A 23,513-nucleotide genomic window follows, 5' to 3' on the forward strand; every position below is an offset into this window, starting at 1 on the left:
AAAACCATCCCTAAAACCCCTCAACAGTAACTCGGTCTTCTCCCTATCCTTGTACCTATTTAGGAACGGCACAATCACTACCAGCTTCACTGGAGTCATCCCTTTTTCCAAAACTCACGGGACTTTTACCCTTTTCTTTTTTGAAGCACTTGGCTGCTCCATGTGACCCTACATTACAATGAGAGCAGACATGTTTGAACCTACACCCCGCTCTGAATTTGTATTGGCCTTCGTTGAATTGCCAACAAAACCCAAAACTTTTACCTCCTGCCTGGCTCCCCTGACCCCCGGCTTGCGAGTTCGAAGCCGGCTCTGAAGAACCGGCTCCCCCTTGAAAGGACTGCCCAAAACGCACTGGGGCCATTACCCTTAGTTACAACCTGATGTCCTTCTGGTCCTATCTAATTGATGGCCGGAATGCTTTCTGCTGCCTAAACTACTCATCATAGCGCAGCCAGGTCTACCCCCATATACCCGATATGCTTCACCTGTCAAGTCTAAATAGCAAAAACAGGCCAGAACAATTTTCTGGCACCTTTAGCCCTATTATGCTCGCCAAAATAGCAAATGATTGTAGCCAATTTGTGAATGTCTGTTGAATTAGACGACACCTACGTTTTTCCTCCCCCTCCTTGTACTCCATCCTCTTCTCTTTATCCAAGAAAAGCAGGGAGAATATTTCTACATATTCATCCCTTCAAATCTTCTCCTTCACCTCCTTTAAGTGAGCCCCCAGCGGCCCCTCAAGGCAAACCAAAACTTTGCTTTTTGGCCTATCATTCAAACATACCATCTCTATCCTTCTCTGTCTGAACCGCCACCATTACTCCCGCCCCTGGCTCTAACCCTGTTCGCCCAGCCGAACTTCTATCTGGGATACTCTCCCTGCTGGATGACGCTCTCCCCGGCATCCTCCATGTCGATACTGGCAATAGAGCAGGCTACGTTTCTGTTACCCCTACCACCTATTCTACCCCAGTTCCTCTAGCCGAGCTTCCACTCGGAAGGCTCTCCCTGCCGTACGATGCACTCAGAGGCATGTTCCATGCTGTAACAGGCAATTGAGCAGGCCCTAGCTTCTGTCTCCGCAGAAATTCGAACATGCAACCTACTAATGCCCTGACATCAGTGCCAGTGCAGTAAGCACCCGCAAACGTATCTCCAAATCACCTGTCACCCCCTAAACTACCTCCCACAAGTGCTACCTGGCTTAGTACAGTAGACACACCAGACATAGATGGTATCTCACCAGGCTGCGTAGGGGCTGTGAACCCACCAGCCACCAATCCGTCTTCCAGTTGATCCACCCGTGTCCACGAAGCTGCCTCTCTGCACCGTCATCTCCACTCCAGCTTGCCATCTCTTCTGACCATCCTGCTGCCAAACGACTCCTGCCCATCGCTGGATCAGCTGACTGCTGTCCACCGGCAACCTCTAATCGCTGTCTGGATCCTCGAGCCATTTGCTCCTGTCTCCCTCCAGGCCAGCCTTGGCTCTGTCTGTGGCCGAGCTGCTCCCCGACTGGTTCAACTCTAGGTGAGCAGCTCCCAGCTCTCCTTGCACTCTCTGGCCTCAGTCCCGCACTAGGCCCTGTGAGCGGGGCCTGATACCAAACGCCATGCCGCCAAGCGGGATTCCTCCCAGGCCTGTTCTCCCTGCTTGCTGGTGTTGCAGGAGAGAACCTGCCTTAAGGGACCTGGATGGGCTCCCTATGCGTCTTCTGCTCTCTCACTGCTCCTGCTGCTGCTGCTGCCGTACCCAACTCCAACCGCCACCAAGGCATCTCCCGGCATCCGCTCCAGCCATTCCTTCTTCCCTCTGCTTCTTCTTCTACTGCTCGCTCTCCGTCTTCCTTTCCTTCAGTCCTTTTCATCTTTCTTCACTCACCTCTGTACTGCTGCACATCCTTCTTCTTTCTTCTGCTCCTTCTCTGCTCCAAAAATTGACTCCTCCCCCTCTCTTTCACACACTTTCTTAACTAATCCCCCCTTTTCCACCCCACTCCCCATTACCCAGCAGTCACTTCTCAGCTTAACCCCTTACCGTTAACCCTGTCATGCCTACTTTCACTTACCGCCCATAGGGCTTCAGTTCCGGCATTTCTCACTTTCAAAAAATGCAGAAAGGCCCAATTGATGTCACTTTTCTTGTTTTCACTATCTTCTGGCGACATACATAAAAAAACGCAGCGCATGGACATGTAACCTCCATGTTCACTGTGCTTTTTTATGCTCCTATAAACCTTCATGGGCGATTTTGATCCGTGAATACAGAACAAAATAGGACACTGCGATTATATTTTTTGTACGCTTAACATTAGTCCGCATAAAAAATGCATATCTGATACACTAATTTACCTTAATGAGTCCGTGTGTTGTCTGTATTCAGTCAGTAGAAAATACAGAAAGAAGATACACCCGTGTCAATGGGCCCTAAGACTACAACCACAAGTAATAGATTGTCCCCAGTGGATCTTGCTGTGAATCTGCTTCAAAATACGCATGTAAGGGCTACCACCCACCTGCGTTTTTTTTAATGCTGCAATATTGCTGCGTTTTTTTTTTATGCAAATGTCAATGTGATTTTTGTGCAATGCGTTTTTAACATTAGAAAGTCCCGTTGACAATCGTGTTAAAAAACACAGCAATATCGCAGCGTTAAAAGACGCAAGTGGGTGGAAGCCCTAACATTCAGATTTTTATGATGATTTCACTTCCTCTTATAAATGGATTGAAATCTTTGCTGCCCCAATACCGTCACAACCTACAGGCACACAAATATGCACACAACCCCTACATGAGCCGAATACGAGATGCAGCCTCAGGCTGGCTTCACACAGACGAGAAAATCGTGCAAGAGCTTTGCGTTGTGAGACGCACAAATCTCGTACTAATATGTACCCAAATGGGGTGATACACATGAGCGATGTTTTACCGCACCGTGATGTGGGAAACAAATGGCTGCACATCCTATCTTGGAGCGTGCTCTAGCATCACATCTCCCATTGCTTTCAGTGTGGTCGGCGACAGCATTGCACCATGTGCTAGGTGCAGGCGGTGCAAGGAGATGCAAGGTTTCCCTATTGAAAACAATGGGAGAAACTTTGAGATAGCCGCGGCAGAGAACCGCTTCTTCCCTGAAGCTTGCAAGGCGATTTTGAAACAAAACGCCACACATCTATGCAAAATCACATGTTTATATGACCTGATATCACGCTCGGTTGTGTTTTGTATACCACACAACTTGCACATGATTTTACGTGCTGAAAATCGGCCACGAAAAACCGAAATCTTTAAAACCCTCCAGTTGCTCTACTTTTGTGTGGGGTGTGGAAAGGTGCACTTGTTTCTAATGAAATTTTGCAATGTTAATCGATAAAACCGGGGACTAATTAGACTGGCCTGCCTGCTTATTAAACCATCCTTCTTGTTCAAACATGGCACGGGTGTGTCCTGCACCAATGTGAACAGGGGCGGCAGTGGGTAAAAGTACAGAAATAAGCAGGGATCTGCTCGCCAGAGAATGTGATAGCGCTCTATTCAGAGCGCAATCACGCCCTCCTCTTGCGAGAGTAAACACGCTTATGCCCATATGCAGAAGCCCTAAAGGAGTTAAGCCACAGGATAGGGGAAAAATGTCTGATTGTGGGAGTTTCCCTAACTGCCCCATGTGATTGGATCAGCCGTGAATATGCCCAACCACTACTTCATTCACCTCAATGGGACAGGTGGAGATAAATGCGCTCGGCAATCTCCCTCCGTCACATAGAAGTGAATGGACTAGTAGTGATGCATGTACACTGCTGATCTGAATACAGATGGGGTAGTTGTGGGGTGCTGTTTTCCAGATGGGGTCTCCATGTTTGAGCCCCCAGCAATCAAACATTGTCTTTGTTGGTAAAACTCCTTTAGGGGTAAACAACGGGGTCCATAAACGGATAAAGTCTCTGCATTGCAGACTAGTGGGATCCATGTTTGTAATCACTCCTCTTCACCTTGTCTTAATATACAGAGGGGTCCGCTGCTTCTCTCTATCGGATGCTCCAGGCTGGGATGCTCCACCCTGCAGATAAATTCTGATCCTTGGTCCTTCTTAACATCTGGAGTGAAATGTAGAACTGCAGTACAACCAAATGTCATGTTTTTCCTTTTGTGAGGTTCTATTTTTGACGCCGTGTCCTCGGAGTCCTGCACCGCAGAAGTAACTCCATTCTCCATCTTATACCAAGACACACTCAGTTTATCTGGGAAGTAGCCAGTAATACAGCACATCATGCAGGTTCTTAGCTGATCTTCCAACCTGAGGACAAAGATTTCATCCACACATGGGATCCAGGGGAGATCTGTAGGAAAAACATCCAAAGTCAACTCTTACTTTATGTATCTGGGTCACAGCAGTGCTAACACGGAATACACTTATGGCGACATGCAGAACGTTTCTGTGACTCTAATGACTTCTGTCACTCTATTTCTTGTCACTGTAATAATGTGTAGGAGTGCAGTACACAGAATGGCCTGCAGAGGGTGGTAGATGGGCATTTAGACTGTAGAAACAAGATATAACACATGTGAGTGTGGCAGGAAACAGCATAAAAGTATCAGTCCAGTGGTGTGAAGATACTGCATCAGAAACAAGGAGCCTCAGGTCCAGCAGGTGACGAGTCGGGGCCCTACCCAAGTCTAACAGAGGAGGATGCCTCTAGACTTTCCGGATGAGGAGTGGTGACAGAGACACTGTGGGTTGTGAGTCATGAGGCCTGTATGTACCAAGTATTGCATGTGCTGTTGATAGAATAAATACTGGCAGGCACCAGAACTTAAGAAACTCCAAGTCTCCTGAGCCTTTTATGCACATGTGCCAACCAATGTGACTGAAAAATGGCGATTCAATAGGTGAGTGACCCAAACTTACTATAAATGGTAAAGAGGTTAGATATTGCTTAAAGATGTCCATCTCCTAAAATTATCACCTTAAACCAATCCTAACCGAAGATATGGGATCTCCATATAATTTTAACTGTAACATCTCTTCACAGTACTCTACCCTGAAGATGCCATTTTGCACTGTTTGTAAATAAGGAAGATGGAACAATACCTTTGCAGCGCCACCAATGGGATGACAACATTCCTTTAAATAAATGTTCAAGCCTTTAGACCGCTATCACATAGGTGATAAAATCGCACAATTTTATCGCAATGAGACAGAGCTACAAATCACATGTATGTGAAGCTAATGCTTTCCTATGGGTTCCTTCACATTTGCAATGTGCAAAAATACAACATTGTGGCCTGCTCTATGCAGCCGCGATTTGCAATGTTTTGTAGTCCATGTTTCCCTATGGAGCCTTCTTTTGTGTTGCTACTTTTAGGGCCCGGAAATAAGACCTATCTGCATGAAAACAAAAAACAAGGACACAATACATCACCTAACAGGTGCAGTCCCCTTTGCCGCACATCTCCTCTGCAGCTCCGGCACTTGTCTGTACTCTTCAGCCAGTGCTTTCTTGTTTGGTGGCTGAACCACGGCAATCGCAGCTAAATATTACCGCAATTTGTGATGTTTTGTAGCCCAATTTGTCCAGTATGTGGAATTAATGTGAATTTCTTGCCACCACTACCCAGGCCAAGCAAGCTGGGTATAACCATGGATTCTGTCAAAGCCTTCCAGTAATCCAACACAGGGGTCCCCAACTCCAGTCCTCAGGGACCACCAACAGGTCATATTTTCAGGATGTCCTATGGTAAGAACACCTGTGGCAATGTCTGAGGCACTGACGATAATTACATCACTGTGCAACACTGAGGAAATCCTGAAAACATGACCTGTTGGCGGTCCCTGAGGACTGGAGTTGGGGAACACTGATCCAACAGACCAGAGCCTGTATGGAGCAGCATTACCCTTCATCTGCCCCTACATCGGTTGCAATGTAGTGACCTGGTCTGGCACTGCAGGATAAAAGTACTTTACCTGCAAGTTAAGAGCAACTGTTCTGACTACCGGTTCATTTAGCAAAGTGTAGTTAGGCTGGACTGCATTTAATAAGAAGAGGGTTGTTTGCCCAAACCTGATGTCCGTTCAAGCCAGCCCTGCTTTCTACTGGACAGCAATGCAGCCGCAAATCTTCAGACAAGTATTGAATTTTCATAGAAGTTTGTGAGTACTAAAGAACACTTGAGCACAGTGTTTCAGGAATGGCAAAACTGTTAGTGGGGTTTATAAAGGGTATTTTCTTGTCAGTTCCTTCTATATAGCTCTTCCTTAGCTCAGGTGCTGCCCCCTCAAAGTTTGTTTATTCATGTATAAAGTTTTAAACAGTGTATATGCAAGTTGTATATGCAATTTTTGGAGCGTAAGAGTAATGCAGACAACCACAAGCCTGAAAGTAGAGGGTGTGCCTGTCATTTACCTACATACGTGTGTTAGGGCTCCCACCCACTGGCGATATTCTCTTTCTTGCGCTGCGAGAGCACGAGAAAAATCTCGCATCGCAGCGCAAGAAAGAGGCCGGCAAATGGTTTCAATGGGGCTAGCAACAGCAGCGCTAGCCCCATTGGCAGAAGTCCGCGGCATTCTCCCTATGCTTTCACAGCTGTGACAGCTGTGGCAGGAGTTTCCTTCATCCCCGTGGCCCTCAGCCAATCTGCATAGCTCTTTCAGGAGGCGGGGATTTTTAAATCCTCGACTGCTGAAAGAGCTCAGTAGCAGTGCCGGGGAGCCAGCAGGAGGACGCGGCTGAGAGCAGGAGAGGTGAGTATAATTTTTTTTAAAATTTTTTCACACTTATTGATGATTATTGGGGAAGGGCTTATATTTCAAGCCCTTCCCCGATAATCATTCCATGGGGCTTGCCAAAGCAGTGCTTTCAATGGGATCGGCAGCTGTGCCGATCCCATTGAAAGCAATGGAATAGAATGCCGGGGACTTCTGCCACAGCTGTGACAGAGGATTCCTTCATCCCCGCGGTCCCCGCAGGGATGAAGGAAACTCCTGCCACAGCTGTGACAGCTGTGACAGCTGTGGCAGAAGTCCCCGGCATTCTCCATGTCTTTTCAATGGGGCTAGCGCTGCTGCCGCTGGCCCCATTGAAAAGACTGGCGATATGTCGGCGTGATGCCGATATCCCCGGCGTCATGCCAATTTTTTTCTCGCACTGTGATGCAAGACTTTAACTTTAGAATCGCATCGCAGTGGAGAAAATATCGCCAGTGGGTGGGAGCCCTTAGTCTTATTTCGCTACCAAGCGCTCTTAATCCAGGCACTGGCATCACGATCAACTAATTCTATTTTCGTCCAGATCCTGTTGTATACCTGATTACTGAAAGCGTGCTGCACTTATTGCCACCGTGACACAGCTCTTTATCCACATTTTAGAAACCACTCAGAGAGTGCAGGCCTCTTCCCGCCTGTCGCCCGTTGCAGTAAGACCCCATGACCCAAACCCCCAGTGGTTTATGCCCCAGGATGAGAGGGTAGAGGATGGCCCCAAGCCTGCTATACATGCCCCTTGGCTTTTGATTGGCATGATGCGCTCCACTCACTGATACAACTTTGGAATCGGTCCTTACTGGGGCCATCTTGTGTGCTGACATCACACGCATGCACCTTCCTATTTGTAGCTTTCAAGGGAGTAAAAGTGAGTCGCAAAATCTATCAGCAAGCAAGATGGCCATAGCAGGAAAGATCAATGCGTAGGTACTGATTCCAGAGCTGTGGTACATGCACCATGAGTGGAATGCATGGAGCCCCCAACTCAAGGGTACTAGAGATGTCAATCAAGAGGTGTGTTTTGAGATGTTGGAGGGGGAAAGAGTCTGAACCACAATCAGAATGCCGTACATGATAGATTAGTGCCATCTCCTACCTCTTACGGACAACGTCCTTGTCTCAGGTCCCTCCATAGCCTCGTGCTCCCAGGTTACATACAGTTTATACTCAGGATCTGTAAAGCCATCTCCCAGAATGCAGCATTCACTGATCATGTAAAACAATGAATCTTCCTGTTCTGTGAATGTTTCCGCGTGTCTCGTCCCCTGCTTTACTCCTTTTCTGTGTTCTTGCTCCCCCCGATGCCACTTCACCTTCATGTCTTTAGGGTAAAAGCTATGAAGATGCAACGAAAACTGCACCAGCATGCCGTCCAGCAGGGTCTTCCCTATCGGCTCCAGCTGAGGTTTAGCTGCAGAGTGGAGACATTTATAAAGTAGGTAAGATAATGTATGACAACTGAAGCAAAAACCTCAACAAGACTAGAGATGAGCGAGCACCAAAATGCTCGGGTGCTCGTTACTCGGGATGAAAATTTTGCGATGCTCGAGGGTTCGTTTCGAGTAACAAACCCCATTGAAGTCAATGGGCGACTCGAGCATTGTTCTATTTCGCCAATGCTCGCTAAGGTTTCCATTTGTGAAAATCTGGGCAATTCAAGAAAGTGATGGGAACGACACAGCAACGGATAGGGCAGGCGAGGGGCTACATGTTGGGCTGCATCTCAAGTTCCCAGGTCCCACTATTAAGCCACAATAGCGGCAAGAGTGGCCCCCCCCTCCCAACAATTTTTACTTCTGAAAAGCCCTCATTAGCAAGGCATACCTTAGCTAAGCACCACACTACCTCCAACAAAGCACAATCACTGCCTGCATGACACTCCGCTGCCACTTCTCCTGGGTTACATGCTGCCCAACCCCCCCCCCCCCCCCCGCATGACCCAGTGTCCACAGCGCACACCAAAGTGTCCCTGCGCAGCCTTCAGCTGCCCTCATGCCACACCACCCTCATGTCTATTTATAAGTGCGTCTGCCATGAGGAGGAACCGCAGGCACACACTGCAGAGGGTTGGCACGGCTAGGCAGCGACCCTCTTTAAAAGGGGCGGGGCGATAGCCCACAATGCTGTACAGAAGCAATGAGAAATAGAATCCTGTGCCACCGCCATCAGGAGCTGCACACGTGGGCATAGAAATGGGGAACCTATATGCCACACACTATTCATTCTGTCAAGGGGTCTGCATGCCCCAGTCAGACCGCGGTTTTTTATAAATAGTCACAGGCAGGTACAACTCCGCAATGGGAATTCCGTGTGGACCGACAGCATGGGTGGGTCCCAGGAAGCCACCGGCGGTACATAAATGTATCCCATTGCAGTGCCCAGCACATCTGAGGTAATGTCATGTTTAATGCAGGTGGGCTTCAGCCCACACTGCATGCCCCAGGCAGACTGCGGTTCTTTAGAAGTGGACACATGCAGTTACATCTCCGTGTGGACCGACAGCATGGGTGGTTCCCTGGAACCCACCGGCGGTACATAAATATATCCCATTGCAGTGCCCTGGACAGCAAAGCTAACGTCAGGTTTAATGCAGGTGGGCTTCGGCCCACACTGCATGCCCCAGTCACACTGGCGTTCTTTAGAAGTGGACACATGCAGTTACAACTCCGTGTGGACCGACAGCATGGGTGGCTCCCTGGAACCCACTGGCGGTACATAAATATATCCTATTGCAGTGCCCAGCACAGCTGAGGTAATGTCAGGTTTAATGCAGGTGGGCTAAAAATTACTAGGATTACACTGTAGGCGAGGGCCCAAAAAAATTGGTGTACCAACAGTACTAATGTACCTCAGAAAAATTGCCCATGCCCAACCAAGAGGGCAGGTGAAACCCATTAATCGCTTTGGTTAATGTGGCTTAATTTGTAACTAGGCCTGTAGGCAGCCCAGTTAAAATAAAAATTGGTTCAGGTGCAAGTTTCAACGCTTTAATGAGCATTGAAACGTATAAACGTTGTTTACAAGAGTTATATGACTGAGCCTTGTGGGCCTAAGAAAAATTGCCCGTTCGGCGTGATTACGTGAGGTTTCAGGAGGAGGAGCAGGAGGATGAATAGAATACACAGATTGATGAAGCTAAAAGGTCCCCGTTTTTGATGGTGATAGAGAATGATGCTTCCATCCGCGGGTGCAGCCTACGTATTTAGGTATCGCTGCTGTCCGCTGGTGGAGAAGAGAAGTCTGGGGAAATCCAGGCTTTGTTCATCTTGATGAGTGTAAGCCTGTCGGCACTGTCGGTTGACAGGCGGGTACGCTTATCTGTGATGATTCCCCCAGCCGCACTAAACACCCTCTCTGACAAGACGCTAGCCGCAGGACAAGCAAGCACCTCCAGGGCATACAGCGCAAGTTCAGGCCACGTGTCCAGCTTAAACACCCAGTAGTTGTAGAGGGCAGAGGCGTCACGGAGGACGGTCGTGCGATCGGCTACGTACTCCCTCACCATCCTTTTACAGTGCTCCCGCCAACTCAGCCTTGACTGGGGAGCGGTGACACAGTCTTGCTGGGGAGCCAGAAAGCTGGCAAAGGCCTTGGAGAGTGTTCCCCTGCCTGCGCTGTACATGCCGCCTGATCTTCGCGCCACCCCTGCTATCTGGCCCTCGGAACTGCGCCTTCTGCCAGTAGCGCTGTCGGATGGGAATTTTACCATCAGTTTGTCCACCAGGGTCCTGTGGTATAGCATCACTCTCGAACCCCTTTCCTCTTTGGGTATGAGAGTGGAAAGGTTCTCCTTATACCGTGGGTCGAGCAGTGTGTACACCCAGTAATCCGTAGTGGCCAGAATGCGTGTAACGTGAGGGTCACGAGAAAGGCATCCTAACATGAAGTCAGCCATGTGTGCCAGGGTACCTGTACGCAACACATGGCTGTCCTCACTAGGAAGATCACTTTCAGGATCCCCCTCCTCCTCCTCCTCCTCAGGCCATACACGCCGAAAGGATGACAGGCAAGCAGCATGGGTACCCGCTGCAGTGGGCAAAGCTGTCTCTTCCCCCTCCTCCTCATGCTCCTCCCCCTCTTCCTCCTCCTCAACACACTGAGATATAGACAGGAGGGTGCTCTGACTATCCAGCGACATACTGTCTTTCCCCGCCTCCGTTTCCGAGCACAAAGCGTCTGCCTTTATGCGTTGCAGGAAACTTCTCAAGAGGCATAGCAGAGGAGTGGTGACGCTAATGACTGCAGCATCCCCGCACACCATCTGGGTAGACTCCTCAAGGTTTCCAAGGACCTGGCAGATGTCTGCCAACCAGGCCCACTCTTCTGTAAAGAATTGAGGAGGCTGACTCCCACTACGCCGCCCATGTTGGAGTTGGTATTCCACTATAGCTCTACGCTGCTCATAGAGTCTGGCCAACATGTGGAGCATAGAGTTCCACCGTGTGGGCACGTCGCACAGCAGTCGGTGCACTGGCAGATTAAACCGATGTTGCAGGGTCCGCAGGGTGGCAGCGTCCGTCTTGGACTTGCGGAAATGTGCGCTGACCCGGCGCACCTCTCCGAGCAGGTCTGACAAGTGTCGGTAGCTTTTCAGAAGGCACTGAACCACCAAATTAAAGACATGGGCCAGGCATGGCACATGCGTGAGGCTGCCGAGCTGCAGAGCCGCCACCAGGTTACGGCCGTTGTCACACATGACCATGCCCGGTTGGAGGCTCAGCGGCGAAAGCCAGCGGTCGGTCTGCTCTGTCAGACCCTGCAGCAGTTCGTGGGCCGTGTGCCTCTTCTCTCCTAAGCTGAGTAGTTTCAGCACGGCCTGCTGACGCTTGCCCACCGCTGTGCTGCCACGCCGCGCGACACCGACTGCTGGCAATGTGCTGCTGCTGACACATCTTGATTGCGAGACAGAGGTTGCGTAGGAGGAGGAGGAGGAGGAGGAGGAGGAGGGTGGCTTAGTGGAGGAAGCATACACCGCCGCAGATACCACCACCGAGCTGGGGCCCGCAATTCTGGGGGTGGGTAGGACGTGAGCGGTCCCAGGCTCTGACTCGGTCCCAGCCTCCTCTAAATTCACCCAATGTGCCGTCAGGGAGATATAGTGGCCCTGCCCGCCTGTGCTTGTCCACGTGTCCGTTGTTAAGTGGACCTTGGCAGTAACCACGTTGGTGAGGGCGGGTACAATGTTGCGGGAGAAGTGCTCGTGCAGGGCTGGAACGGCCCATCGGGAAAAGTAGTGGCGACTGGGAACCGAGTAGCGCGGGGCCGCCGCCGCCATCATGCTTTTGAAAGCCTCCGTTTCCACAAGCCTATACGGCAGCATCTCCAGGCTGATCAATTTGGCTATGTGCACGTTTAACGCTTGAGCGTGCGGGTGCGTTGCGGCGTACTTGCGCTTGCGCTCAAACACTTGCGCTAGCGACGGCTGGACGGTGCGCTGAGAGACATTGGTGGATGGGGCCGAGGACAGCGGAGGTGAGGGTGTGGGTGCAGGCCAGGAGACGGTAGTGCCTGTGTCCTGAGAGGGGTGTTGGATCTCAGTGGCAGGTTGGGGCACAGGGGGAGAGGCAGTGGTGCAAACCGGAGGCGGTAAACGGCCTTCGTCCCACCTTGTGGGGTGCTTGGCCATCATATGTCTGCGCATGCTGGTGGTGGTGAGGCTGGTGGTGGTGGCTCCCCGGCTGATCTTGGCGCGACAAAGGTTGCACACCACTGTTCGTCGGTCGTCTGCACTCAGTGAAAAACTGCCAGACCTTTGAGCACCTCGGCCTCTGCAGGGTGGCATGGCGCGAGGGGACGCTTTGGGAAACAGTTGGTGGATTATTCGGTCTGGCCCTGCCTCTACCCCTGGCCACCGCACTGCCTCTTCCAACCCAACCTGCCCTGCGGCTGCACTTGCCTCCCCCTCTGAAGACCTGTCCTCAGTAGGCTTAGCAAACCAAGTGGGGTCAGTCACCTCATCGTCCAGCTGCTCTTCCTCCGAATCCTCTGTGCGCTCCTCCCCTGGACTTACTCCAATTACTACTACCTGAGTGATAGACAACTGTGTCTCATAGTCATCATCCTCCTCACCCACTGAAAGCTCTTGAGACAGTTGCCAGAAGTCCCCAGCCTCATCCCCCGGACCCCGGGAACTTTCCAAAGGTTGGGCATCGGTCACGACAAACTCCTCCAGTGGGAGAGGAACCATTGCTGGCCATTCTGGGCAGGGGCCCGGCAACAGTTCCTGGGAGTCTGCCCGCTCCTCAGAATGTGTCATTGTAATGGAGTGAGGAGGCTGGGAGGAAGGAGGAGCAGCAGCCAGAGAATTCAGAGTTGCAGCAGTGGACGGCGTAGAACTCTGGGTGGTCGATAGATTGCTGGATGCACTTTCTGCCATCCATGACAGGACCTGCTCACACTGCTCATTTTCTAATAAAGGTCTACCGCGTGGACCCATAAATTGTGAGATTAATCTGGGGACGCCAGAAACGTGCCTCTCTCGTAATCCCGCAGCAGTCGGCTGCGAAACACCTGGATTAGGAGCTCGGCCTGTGCCCACACCCTGACTTGGGCCTCCGCGTCCACGTCCTCTAGGCCTACCCCTACCCCTCAGCATGGTGTATTACCAGTAGTGCAGAAACAGAACGCTGTATTTAAATGTGCCGCTTTTTGGGCTGTGGTTGGAGGCTGACTTCGCTTACGGAACGCACAGCAGAGCCTGCAGTGAGACGTAGGTGCGTATGACTGAGATAGTGGAATTCACAGCGCAGAAGCAGTCAAGTGGCCAGACGCCACTAGTAGGCCTAAAGTATTTTGCTTCTATTTTTTGAACGGCAGAGCTGAGACAGTGCACAGATACTGTAGGCAGCGTATATATGTATACTGTTTCAATGTGGACAGGATGACGGCGGTGATGTAACGGGCACCGCAGAGCCAGGAAACACTTTTGCGCAAGCCTGCTCTAACGCTTAGCTGCGTATTAATTAGGACTACTACCCCCAGCAGACACGCAGTACACTGAGGACGGTCACAGGCAGCCAAATATAGTTTTTTTCCCAAAATTTTTTTGAAAAAGCCCACTGCCTATATAGACAGTATATCTCTTTCACCTTTTTCACTGTCCCTGCCTCACCAGTACTGGCCCTATACTATGTACAATGACTGCAGACTGAGGACGCAATGCTCTGCACGGCCGATATACAAAAAAAAAAAAAGTGCAACACAGCTCCCAGCAGCCTCAACAGTACTGCACACGGTCAGATGTGGCCCTAAGAAGGACCATTGGGGTTCTTGAAATCTAAAATAACTCCTAACGCTCTCCCTATAGCAGCTCCAGCATCAGCAGCACTTTCCCTGAGCTATGTCAGAAATCATCTGTGGCGAGCCGCGGGAGGGGCCGATTTATATACTTGGGTGACACCTGATCTCGCCAGCCACTCACTGCAGGGGGTGGTATAGGGCTTGAACGTCGCAGGGGGAGGTTGTAATGCCTTCCCTGTGTTTCTATTGGCCAGAAAAGCGCGCTAACGTCTCAGAGATGAAAGTGAAAGTAACTCGAACATCGCGTGGTGCTCGTCACGAGTAACGAGCATCTCGAACACGCTAATACTCGAACTAGCATCAAGCTCGGACGAGTAAGTTCGCTCATCTCTAAACAAGACACATATAATTACACCCCAAGGCCAAGTTCACACGGCTGATTGTTTGTGTGCATTCAGGGCTGAAATCCACAGCAGAGCCTGAACTATTTTACTTTCCATTAACTATAATGCATTTTTGCACATGTGGATTTTGAGATCCATGTGGCAGAAAAAAATGACATGTCAATTCTTGGCGTAGTTTCTGCACAGAAACCATGTTGAGATGCCCGCACATATATATGCCCTATGGGGTTAAATCCACGTGCAGTTCTGAGGCTGAGCCATGATTGCTGCCGCAGGTTAAGTATTAGATCCATGTCTGAAAAATCTGATCCCCCTGCCTGTCCCATTCTGCTAGTGCCGGCTCCCACACTGCTCTTCACCTCCTGCTGCAGTAATATCTGAAGTAAGCCAGTGATTGGCTGCAGTAGTCACATGTCTCTGGTTCTGTGACATCATCAATACAGGAGGAAACACAAAGCAGCAGTTGACCAGATACTAGTGGAATGCGATAAGCAGGGGATCGGGTGAGGTGGGTGCACCTTCTTTTATGTTTTTCCATCACCCTGAGAAAGTTTCAAAAACTTTTTGGACCTGGATAACCCCTTTAATTCTCCATTACACCATTACTGAGATTTAAGGGTGCAACACTATATGCAAATAACCAATGCTAAGGACATGTGATCACCTTCCTTATATATCGGTGTCTTCTAGACTCACCCAGCATTTTGATTCCTCCTGTACTTTTCTTGATTGCCTTTTCCAGAGAAGGATGTTCTACTTGGCAAATATATTCCGCCCCCTGGTGGCTTTTCACTGCAGGTGTTATCATTAGCTGCGCTGTACAGCTGAAGGTGTTGTCTGGATTCTTAGTTGATTTGATTTTTGGAATGGAAGCATCATCGGTTTCTTCACATAACTCCAGAGTCCGCTTATTTTTCCTGAACCACTTCACGGTGACAGCGTCCGGGTAATATCCTGATATGTGACACTGTAGGATGGCGGGAACGCTGTGATATATACATGGTGGTGCCTGTATGTCATCCACTACTGGCCTCCAAGGGAAATCTGCCGGAGAGACACATTACATGCGGATGTAGAATAATCAAAACACGAGTGTGACAATCCCACCAAACAGCCCCAATAACTTCAGATTTCTAAATTATATTCTGAGGGAAGGAAATAGGTATTAGTTGGCGATATACAGTGGCAAAAACGTAAGTGAACCTGTATTTCTGCATTGATCACTAATAAAATGTGGTCTGATTGTATCTAAGCCACAATTATAGACTAATTAATTAGACACAGACAGTTGTGCTGTTCATGTCTTTTATTGAGCACATCAAGTAATCATTCACAGTAAATAAGATTTACACAATGGTGAGTAGGAATTTTGGACCCTACAACCCTGCAAATGTGTTTCAGTTTATCAATATTTCTGGGATGCCTTGTCTGCACAGCCCTCTTCAACACAACATTTCCTTAGGTTTAAAGGCGTTTTCCAGGCAATTTCTATTGATGACTTATCCTCAGGATAGGTGATTAATAGTTGATCATCTGGGGTCTGCCGCTCGGGTACCAGAACACAGTGTACAGAGCGGAAGCAGATTACTCCTCTTCCGGTTAAGTGGCTAGCACTGGTAATTAAAATCAATGGACGCTGGATCTGCAATTACCAGCATTGCCCACTACGCAGGGGTTTAAGAAGATAAGTCCTCAATAGAAATTGCCTGGAAGACCCATTAACCTCTTAGGGACCAGGCTGTTTTGTACCTTAAGGACCACACACACTTTTAGAGATTTTACCCATGTGGTAGCTTTACAGCCTTATTTTTTTTCCTTCAGCTACCAAAATTATTTTTGCTGCGGTTTTTTCCATGACATATAGGCCTATTTTTAAATATCCCTTTCACTGACTTTTTTGCCGTTTTTTAGTTTTATTGGGGGTAAAAAGCTAAAAAAAATGATTTTTTTAATATTTATAGTTAATAAAGTATGGGAATGGGTTCCTCATTTTGTTTTGGATGTTTTGATATATAATATGTATGGTTTGGGTTTACAGGGCGCATACAGCGACGGTTTTGGTTGGCGTCGGCTTTGGGTTATTTTCTTTCTTATGTATATATTGCTGTTTTATTCTGTAATTTTTATTTACTTGTGTATGTAATTATGTTTTTTACTATCTATGTCCCCCATGACGTCATAAAACCTCCTGGGGAACATTCACATGTTTTTTTTTTTCTATTTGACATTTTTCCACTGTAGCTTGGGCATCCATAGGAGCCCCAGTTACAGGGGAAAACAACCCCTGCAGTGACAGTAGTCACTGGCAGAGCTGGCCAGGGTCTAGTACGACCCTGCAGCTGTGCTGTAGCAGGGAATCCTAGCCGTCACATGACCCCCAGGCTCCTGTAGTGGAAGTTACACTTCCACTTTCAAGTACACAGCGCTCATTGATTGCAGAGCAGGAGGCTTAAATCCCTGCCGTAATTTTACATAAGGCTGTGCTTTAGGGCCGCGACCAGGCGCCGTTAATTTTGCCATGCCTGTTCCTAAATGGATTAAAAGTCAGGACTCGGATTTGACCATTCCAAAACGCAAATCTTCTTACATCTGCATTGTATCTTCTCTTTATGTAAATCGTCCTACCTTGATCTCTGATAGACCGTGTTTGCTGCTCCCTGGTGTTTGTATACTCGTGTTCCCAGCTGATGTGTACTGCAGACTCTGGACATCGGAGGGAATCTTCAGGAATTCTGACTTGACTGCACACTGAGAATGATGTTTGGTCAGGACTTTCTTCGTAGAGCTCCTGGGATGATAACACGTCTGTTGACTTCTCTCTTCCACACTTCCATTCAATGTGGAGATATCCGGGATAAAATGTGTCTAGGGTGACAGAGCACACCACCTCGCCCGTGTCACTCAGGTGTAGCATCGTGGGTCTGGCTGAAAACCACAAAATATCTTCATGTTCATTATAAACAATTAATTCACCTACCAAATACCCAATGATTCTGCATTAATAAAAACTCCAGCGGTCCTTCTGTACTTCCCTGCAGCTGAGGGATATGTTGTTTTATGGGATGCTGTAGGGTTTTCAGGAAAGATTGGCAACAAAAACTGTATGCAGTTATCCACTATACTTGTCTTATATCTATCAGCAGGCACAGCTGACAGTCCATCTCTCTTGTCTTCCCCTATTGACACTTGGTTCTCCTTATGGAGAGTACCAAGATCTTGTAGGGACTCTTATAGGCCATACAGGGCTCCTTGGGAAAAAGGTATACAAATAGAGATGGAAAAATGCCTCAGAGTGCCACTTATTAAAAAGTAGCTTTCCTATAAGTCAATGACTGATCTTTTAACAAGCCTTGTAACATGACTAAAGTTATAAACCAGAGTTTTAACCATAACTACAAGTCACCCATCTGCAGACTGCTGCTTTGGGGTTCTGGTCAACCTTATTGTGCACTAATTTGGGGCAAGAACCCCAAAGCAGCTGACTGCAGATAGGTGGCTTTTCCATATGGAGAAGACTCAGGCTTGGCTTATATCCTTAGTCATGTTACAAGGCCTGTTAAAAGATCGGTCATTGACTTATAGGAAAGCTACCTTCCAATGCGTAGTGCTATGGAGACATTCTAGCATCTCCCATTTGTATAGCTATTCCCAATTAATATTGGTGGAATGGTAGCTGATCTCCATGAAAGTCTAGCAGAGAAGAAGCAGATCAGATCCACAGCCAGCAGGAAATTTCGTGAGATAAATTAAAAAAAAAAAAAAATCTTGTTATTTGTATAGCGCCAACTTAACCCACAGCGCTTTCAGGTCATTTATTTTACCTCCACCAAGCTGGGTACTCATTTCACTGACCTCAGAAGGATGGGAGGCTGAGTCAACCTTAAGCAGGCTACCTGAACCACACAGGGATTGAACTCACGACCTTCAGATTGTGAGCGAGAGCTTAGGACTGCACTTCTGCTGTCTTAAAACTCAGCACCACACAAGGCTCTCACTATTACAATACGGATGTCTGTGGTCATCAAGTTCTGCATCTGGGAAATAAATGCTGAGAAGGAGTGGAGAAAAGAGGAAATCTTGTGAGATCACTATTACATTACTGATGTCTGTAGTCACCAAGTTCTGCATCTGGAAAATAAATGCTGAGATGGAGTAAAGAAAAGAGGACATCTTGTACTTTATTATTCTTACCTTTAGGATCTAAACACCTCAATTCCTCCACTTGATTTAGCCTTACAAATCGGTTCACTGCATAAAAACAGGGGAAAAGTTTATTGGTAGCAAACAGGAAGGTCACAGGACTTAAACGGAATCTCCAGATTGATAATGAGTGAATGTGCCAATACTGTGCTCTCAGAGCTTCCTTTGGATAGTTTAACTATTTTAAGGCATCCTGTTACCTTTTTTCAAGTCTTCCTGTAGTTCCTCTGCTACTTTCTTCTCATTGATCTTGTCTAGAACTTCCAGGGTCACCTCAACCCCATAGACATCCTTGTAGTATTCCCTGATCAGATCAGCAACATCCTCCCAGTCCTTGTCCTCCAGTTTGCCCCTCGGGATCCTCCTATAATTCTGTTTTACTTCAATTTCAGGTAACTGATTGCAGAACTTCTTAAATGCCTTCTTCTCCAGATTCTCCAGAGCGTAGACCAGGGCGTCTCTCACCGTCAGCCCCATCTCCTCCTATAAGGGACTGTTACAAAACATCCACCTTACTGCAGGCACTGTTTTTGTAAGACAACTCCATTAAAGACTACAATAGAAATACATCTAATAGACAGCGATGAATACTAAATGACCACTTTATTAGAGACCCCATCTAGTAGCATTGGACCTCCTTTGCCCTAGAACTGCAGCAGTTTGTCATGGTGCTGATTCCACTTCACTTTTGTGGACTACTTGAAAAAGTCGCTGCTAGGCGACGAAACGCGTCGGACATATTTGGATATATTTTCAATAAAAGTATGTATGGTTATTCAAGGAGCCTCTGATTAATTTGAGTCAGAAAGGTTTCTTTGGAGCGCTGGATCTTTTTTCATTTTTCTTATATTCACTGATACATCGTCGCATCACCACCCAGTGGTGCGACAGATCCCTGCTTGCTCCTTGTGCTTTATTTCATTTTTTCCGGTCTGGAGGGAGGAGTTCCAGAAAACTTGGATCAAGGTTTTCCAGTAATATATACAACGCCTACCAGGACGTGGAGGTGTTTGGTGGGGGGTCACATGCCAGGCCCACCCACCTACACTGGGTAAGTCCCATTTATATATTTTCCACAGTAACAATATACCACAGTGGGAGGAGCACTGTCTCACAATAGTCTATTTGTTTTGTGAACTACATAGCGCTCAACAAGTAATTGGAAGTGCCGCTTCCAGTATTTCACCCAGTGATCACTTGATCATCGGGTGCCCACTAGCACAGAAATGCTGCAGGGTCTTAGCAGACCCAGAACACATCTGCCAGTTACTATTGTCACTGCTGAGGGATGTTTTCCCCTTTAATGGGGGCTCCTATTGATGATACTACTATGGACGCCCCTGTTACAATGGAAAAGTGTGAGATAGAAAAAGAAATGGCAGTGTGAATAACCCCCAGTGGTCTTAAATGATGTAATTGGGGAAACAGATTTTAAAAAAAGTTACAAAAGTTAGTTAAAAAAATTACAGGATAAAATAAAAATACATTTTTAAAACAATTTACCATTGACGCCAACTTAAACCGTCACCATATCCACCCACTATACAAATTATACATTAAAATTTCCAAAACAAAATGCGGAAACCATTCCTGTACTTTATTTTAACGTAAATATACTAATTTTAAAAATTAAGAACTATAAAGAAAAAATGATGTTAAAAAACAGCCTTTCATGTATCGAAAAAGAAAACGCAGGAAAAATAATTTTGGTAGTTGAAGAAAAAAAAATAGGGCCTTAAAACCACCACATGGGTAAAAGGGTCTGATCCTATAGGACTAAAACGCCCTGGTCCTTACGGGGTTAAAGTAGGCCCAGTCCTTCTGTATATCATTAGTGTAGAAAACAATTCATTTGATGTGATGGTGGATTGATGGGTCACATGGGTTTAAGAGAAATCCATCCTCCATAACCTACTGACTCAGTAGATTTTCTCTCTGGATTTGATTGATTGATTATCTGTTCAGCCACATCCGACCCTAGGCCAGTCCATGGATCAATGTTCTCCATGCATTTCTGTCTTTCACATCTTCTTTCAGTTCCGCGATTGACATGGTGGTGGCGGCCTTGATTGTGTCTAGCCATCTTGTTCTTTGTTGTTCTGATCTTTTCCCACTGACTTTCCAAGCATCAGTACTGTTTCCAGTGAGTTAGCACGCATCACGTCTCCAAAAAAAGAGAGCCGCTGTGTAATGATTTTGCACTCTAGTGATATTTTCAGTTTGACGCAATCTAACATTACCTTGTTTGTTGTCATGGCAGTCCAAGGTATCCGTAGCATTCTCCTTCAGCACCATAGTTCAAATGCATCAATTCTCCCTCTGTCTGTTTTCCTGCGCGTCCAACTTTCGCAACCCTACATCGTTATGCGAAAGACCATTGCATTGACCAGTCTGGTTTTTGTTGCAATGCTAATGTCCTTGCTTTTCCAGATCTTTTCCATTCCTTGCATTGCATTCCTACCAAGTGTAATACGTCTCTTGATCTCAGGTCCAGATTGCCCGTTGCGATCCAAGGAAGATGAAATCTTGGACTAACTTGACCTCTTCATTGTTCATTTTTATGTTCACTGTACCGTTGCCTACCGCGGTCATGACTTTCGTTTTCTTGCTATTGAGGTACAGTCTCATGAGTTCTCTTTCTTTTTGTACTCGTTGATAAGGTATTCCAGGTCTTTTTCACTTTCCGCAAGCAGGGTGGTGTCATCTGCATATGGGAGGCTGTTGACATTTCTGCCACCGATTTTGACTCCGATTTGTAATTCGTCCAAATTGCATCGCCTCATGATTGTTTTTGCATACAGATTGTAAAGGACTGGTGATAGAATGCAGCCTAGCCAATCACCTTTCTCGATACCGAACCAATCTGTGTTTCCGTAAGCTGTCCTGACTGTTGCTTCTTGGCTGTTGTAAAGCGACCTTATAAGCTGTTTGTTATGTTCTGGGACACCCATTTGCTTCAGGCATTTCCAAAGCTTGTCATGTTCAACACAATCAAATGCCTTGCTGTGGTCAATGAAACACATGTACACATCCTTTTCATACTCCTAGGTCTTCTTTATGATCCAGCGCAGGCTTGCGATTTGGCCTCTGGTGCCACATCCTTTGCGGAAGCCAGCTTGCACATCTGGCAGTTCCCATTCAACAATTGTCACAATGCGTTTTTGTATGATCTTTAAAATAATTTTGCTTGTGTGAGGTATGAGGGCGATGGTGCGGTATTTGGAACATTCTTGAGCATCACCTTTTTTTGGAAATGTGATGAAGACAGATCTTGTCCAGTCTTTTGGCCACGATTTGGAGCTCCAGATCTTGTGACATAGGTCGGTTAGGATCTTGACTGACACTGGTTAGAACAGTTCGGCTGGTATGTGATCAATGCCTGGAGCTTTCCTGTTTGGAAGTTGTTTCAAGGCCCATGGGACTTCTTCCTCTTGAATGCCAGGTTCTTGTTCCACTTGATGTATGTGACTCAACGGGTTGCCACCTACACTTGATTCGATTTTCTTCTTGTAATAATTTGCCATCCTGTTCTTTGATAGTTGCTGCCTTGCGTGGTGTGAACGGTGCCCAGGTGAAGAGAGCTTGGGTGTGGCCTTGCTGGTTTCCTTCTTCACAGTTTCATGCATTGGTCATTCCAGTAGCACTCCTTGACTCGTCTGACTTTTCTTTGAAATTTTGCATTTAGCTGTCTGAATTTAACGTTGTGGGTGCATTAACTTGCAGAATTGTGATCGAGCGAGGATTCCCATTGATACATATGGATATGATCCTATCGTTTTTGGCATTGAAACAATAAACAGCTTTGGCGACTTCCTTGTTTGTGATGAATGGCACTCCATATTGTCATTGCCTAGAGTAGAAAACGGTGAAATCATCGCTGATGAAGAAACCGTTCCCTGTCCAGTGAAGCTCGCTGATACCCAACAGGTCAATGTTGAGCTGTCCCATTTCATTTTTTAGGATTTACGTTCTACATGCCGATGTTGTGAATCTTTTGAGAAACGCAAATGAAACCTTTCGCTTGTAGCTGCATCAACAGACCGTCGTCCAAATGGCTTTGACAGGCCCACGTCATTAGTGTCTATGTTATTCGAGTTTCATCCTTGTTCCTCCTTGGTGGCTTGATCAGTGTCTTCCAGCCCAGGGGGCCCGCCTTCCAGCACCATATTCGGATATATTTGGTCTTGATCCATAAAGTATTTTGGCAGTGGTAGTGGAGTAGTTTGCCATTGCTTTCTCCACCCCTTCCTATTTATCCGTGCTTGGGACCGGCATGCAGCTGTTGCCAGCAACACGGCTGGGCTCTGGATGTAGCATCTAGTAAGACAATGTATCTGACGATCAGCTCTCTTCTCCCCTTCTGATTACTGCGGTCAGTACTAGTCTGTACGTTGGTTGCTGCATACAGAGAGGGCAAGCAGGAGTTAAAAATTCAACAAGTTCATAACGAAGATAAGCAAAAAACCGCGGATCCCCCAGGCCTTTTTACACATAACGAATTTCATTTAAAAGTGGTGAAAGGGAGCGATCATCTTTACGTGTAAACGCGGGCAGTATAACGATTTTTGCAGAATTTTTGCTCGTTGTTGACATTTAAACCGTAAAATAGTTTAGAAGTCCGCTTTTCTCTTGGTTTAAAATTCAATCATTCCTCCGCTAAGCGATTCATAGGAATGGGTTATCGTTTGGCGGGGCATTCTTGCGCAGGGACAGCGATTGATTGTCAGGACAACAAACCAAAGCTTTTTTTTTTCATGCCTGCTTACTACTCAGCCATCGGCTAGGAAAATCATTGGAGCCACACATATAATAAGAGTCTTGAAATACATTCACCCTCTTTTTCAACATGCCAGCCTTTTTCGGTACATCTTCCAACATATATGTGTGATAGACATAGAAAAGTCG

General features: G+C 47.3%; 2 protein-coding genes across 5 annotated transcripts in view; both read right to left on the minus strand.

The window, feature by feature from the left end:
* The window catches only part of LOC136577979 (uncharacterized), a 41,264-nt gene extending 39,391 nt beyond the window's left edge, over positions 1 to 1,873 (minus strand). Inside the window, exons 1-2 of the mRNA XM_066577889.1 lie at positions 1,759 to 1,873; positions 82 to 168 (exon numbers count right to left, since the gene is read on the minus strand). Coding sequence (XP_066433986.1) covers positions 82 to 168; positions 1,759 to 1,873 — 202 coding nt within the window. The remainder of the gene's footprint in view (positions 1 to 81; positions 169 to 1,758) is intronic.
* A 1,951-nt stretch (positions 1,874 to 3,824) lies between these two features.
* Positions 3,825 to 23,513, minus strand: part of LOC136577084 (uncharacterized) — a 33,398-nt gene continuing 13,709 nt past the window's right edge. For 3 of the 4 annotated variants that reach the window (XM_066576800.1, XM_066576799.1, XM_066576803.1), the window contains exons 2-7: positions 18,809 to 19,101; positions 18,600 to 18,656; positions 17,034 to 17,333; positions 15,105 to 15,452; positions 7,862 to 8,176; positions 3,825 to 4,342 (exon numbers count right to left, since the gene is read on the minus strand). In XM_066576800.1, the coding sequence (XP_066432897.1) occupies positions 3,981 to 4,342; positions 7,862 to 8,176; positions 15,105 to 15,452; positions 17,034 to 17,333; positions 18,600 to 18,656; positions 18,809 to 19,085 (1,659 nt within the window). In that variant the 5' untranslated portion in view covers positions 19,086 to 19,101 and the 3' untranslated portion in view covers positions 3,825 to 3,980. Of the gene's footprint in view, positions 4,343 to 7,861; positions 8,177 to 15,104; positions 15,453 to 17,033; positions 17,334 to 18,599; positions 18,657 to 18,808; positions 19,102 to 20,848; positions 20,949 to 23,513 lie in introns of those variants that run through there. The other variant, XM_066576801.1, reaches the window with a different exon arrangement.

The sequence above is a fragment of the Eleutherodactylus coqui genome, chromosome 8 (genome assembly GCF_035609145.1).
Source record: "Eleutherodactylus coqui strain aEleCoq1 chromosome 8, aEleCoq1.hap1, whole genome shotgun sequence".
Lineage (NCBI taxonomy): Eukaryota > Metazoa > Chordata > Amphibia > Anura > Eleutherodactylidae > Eleutherodactylus > Eleutherodactylus coqui.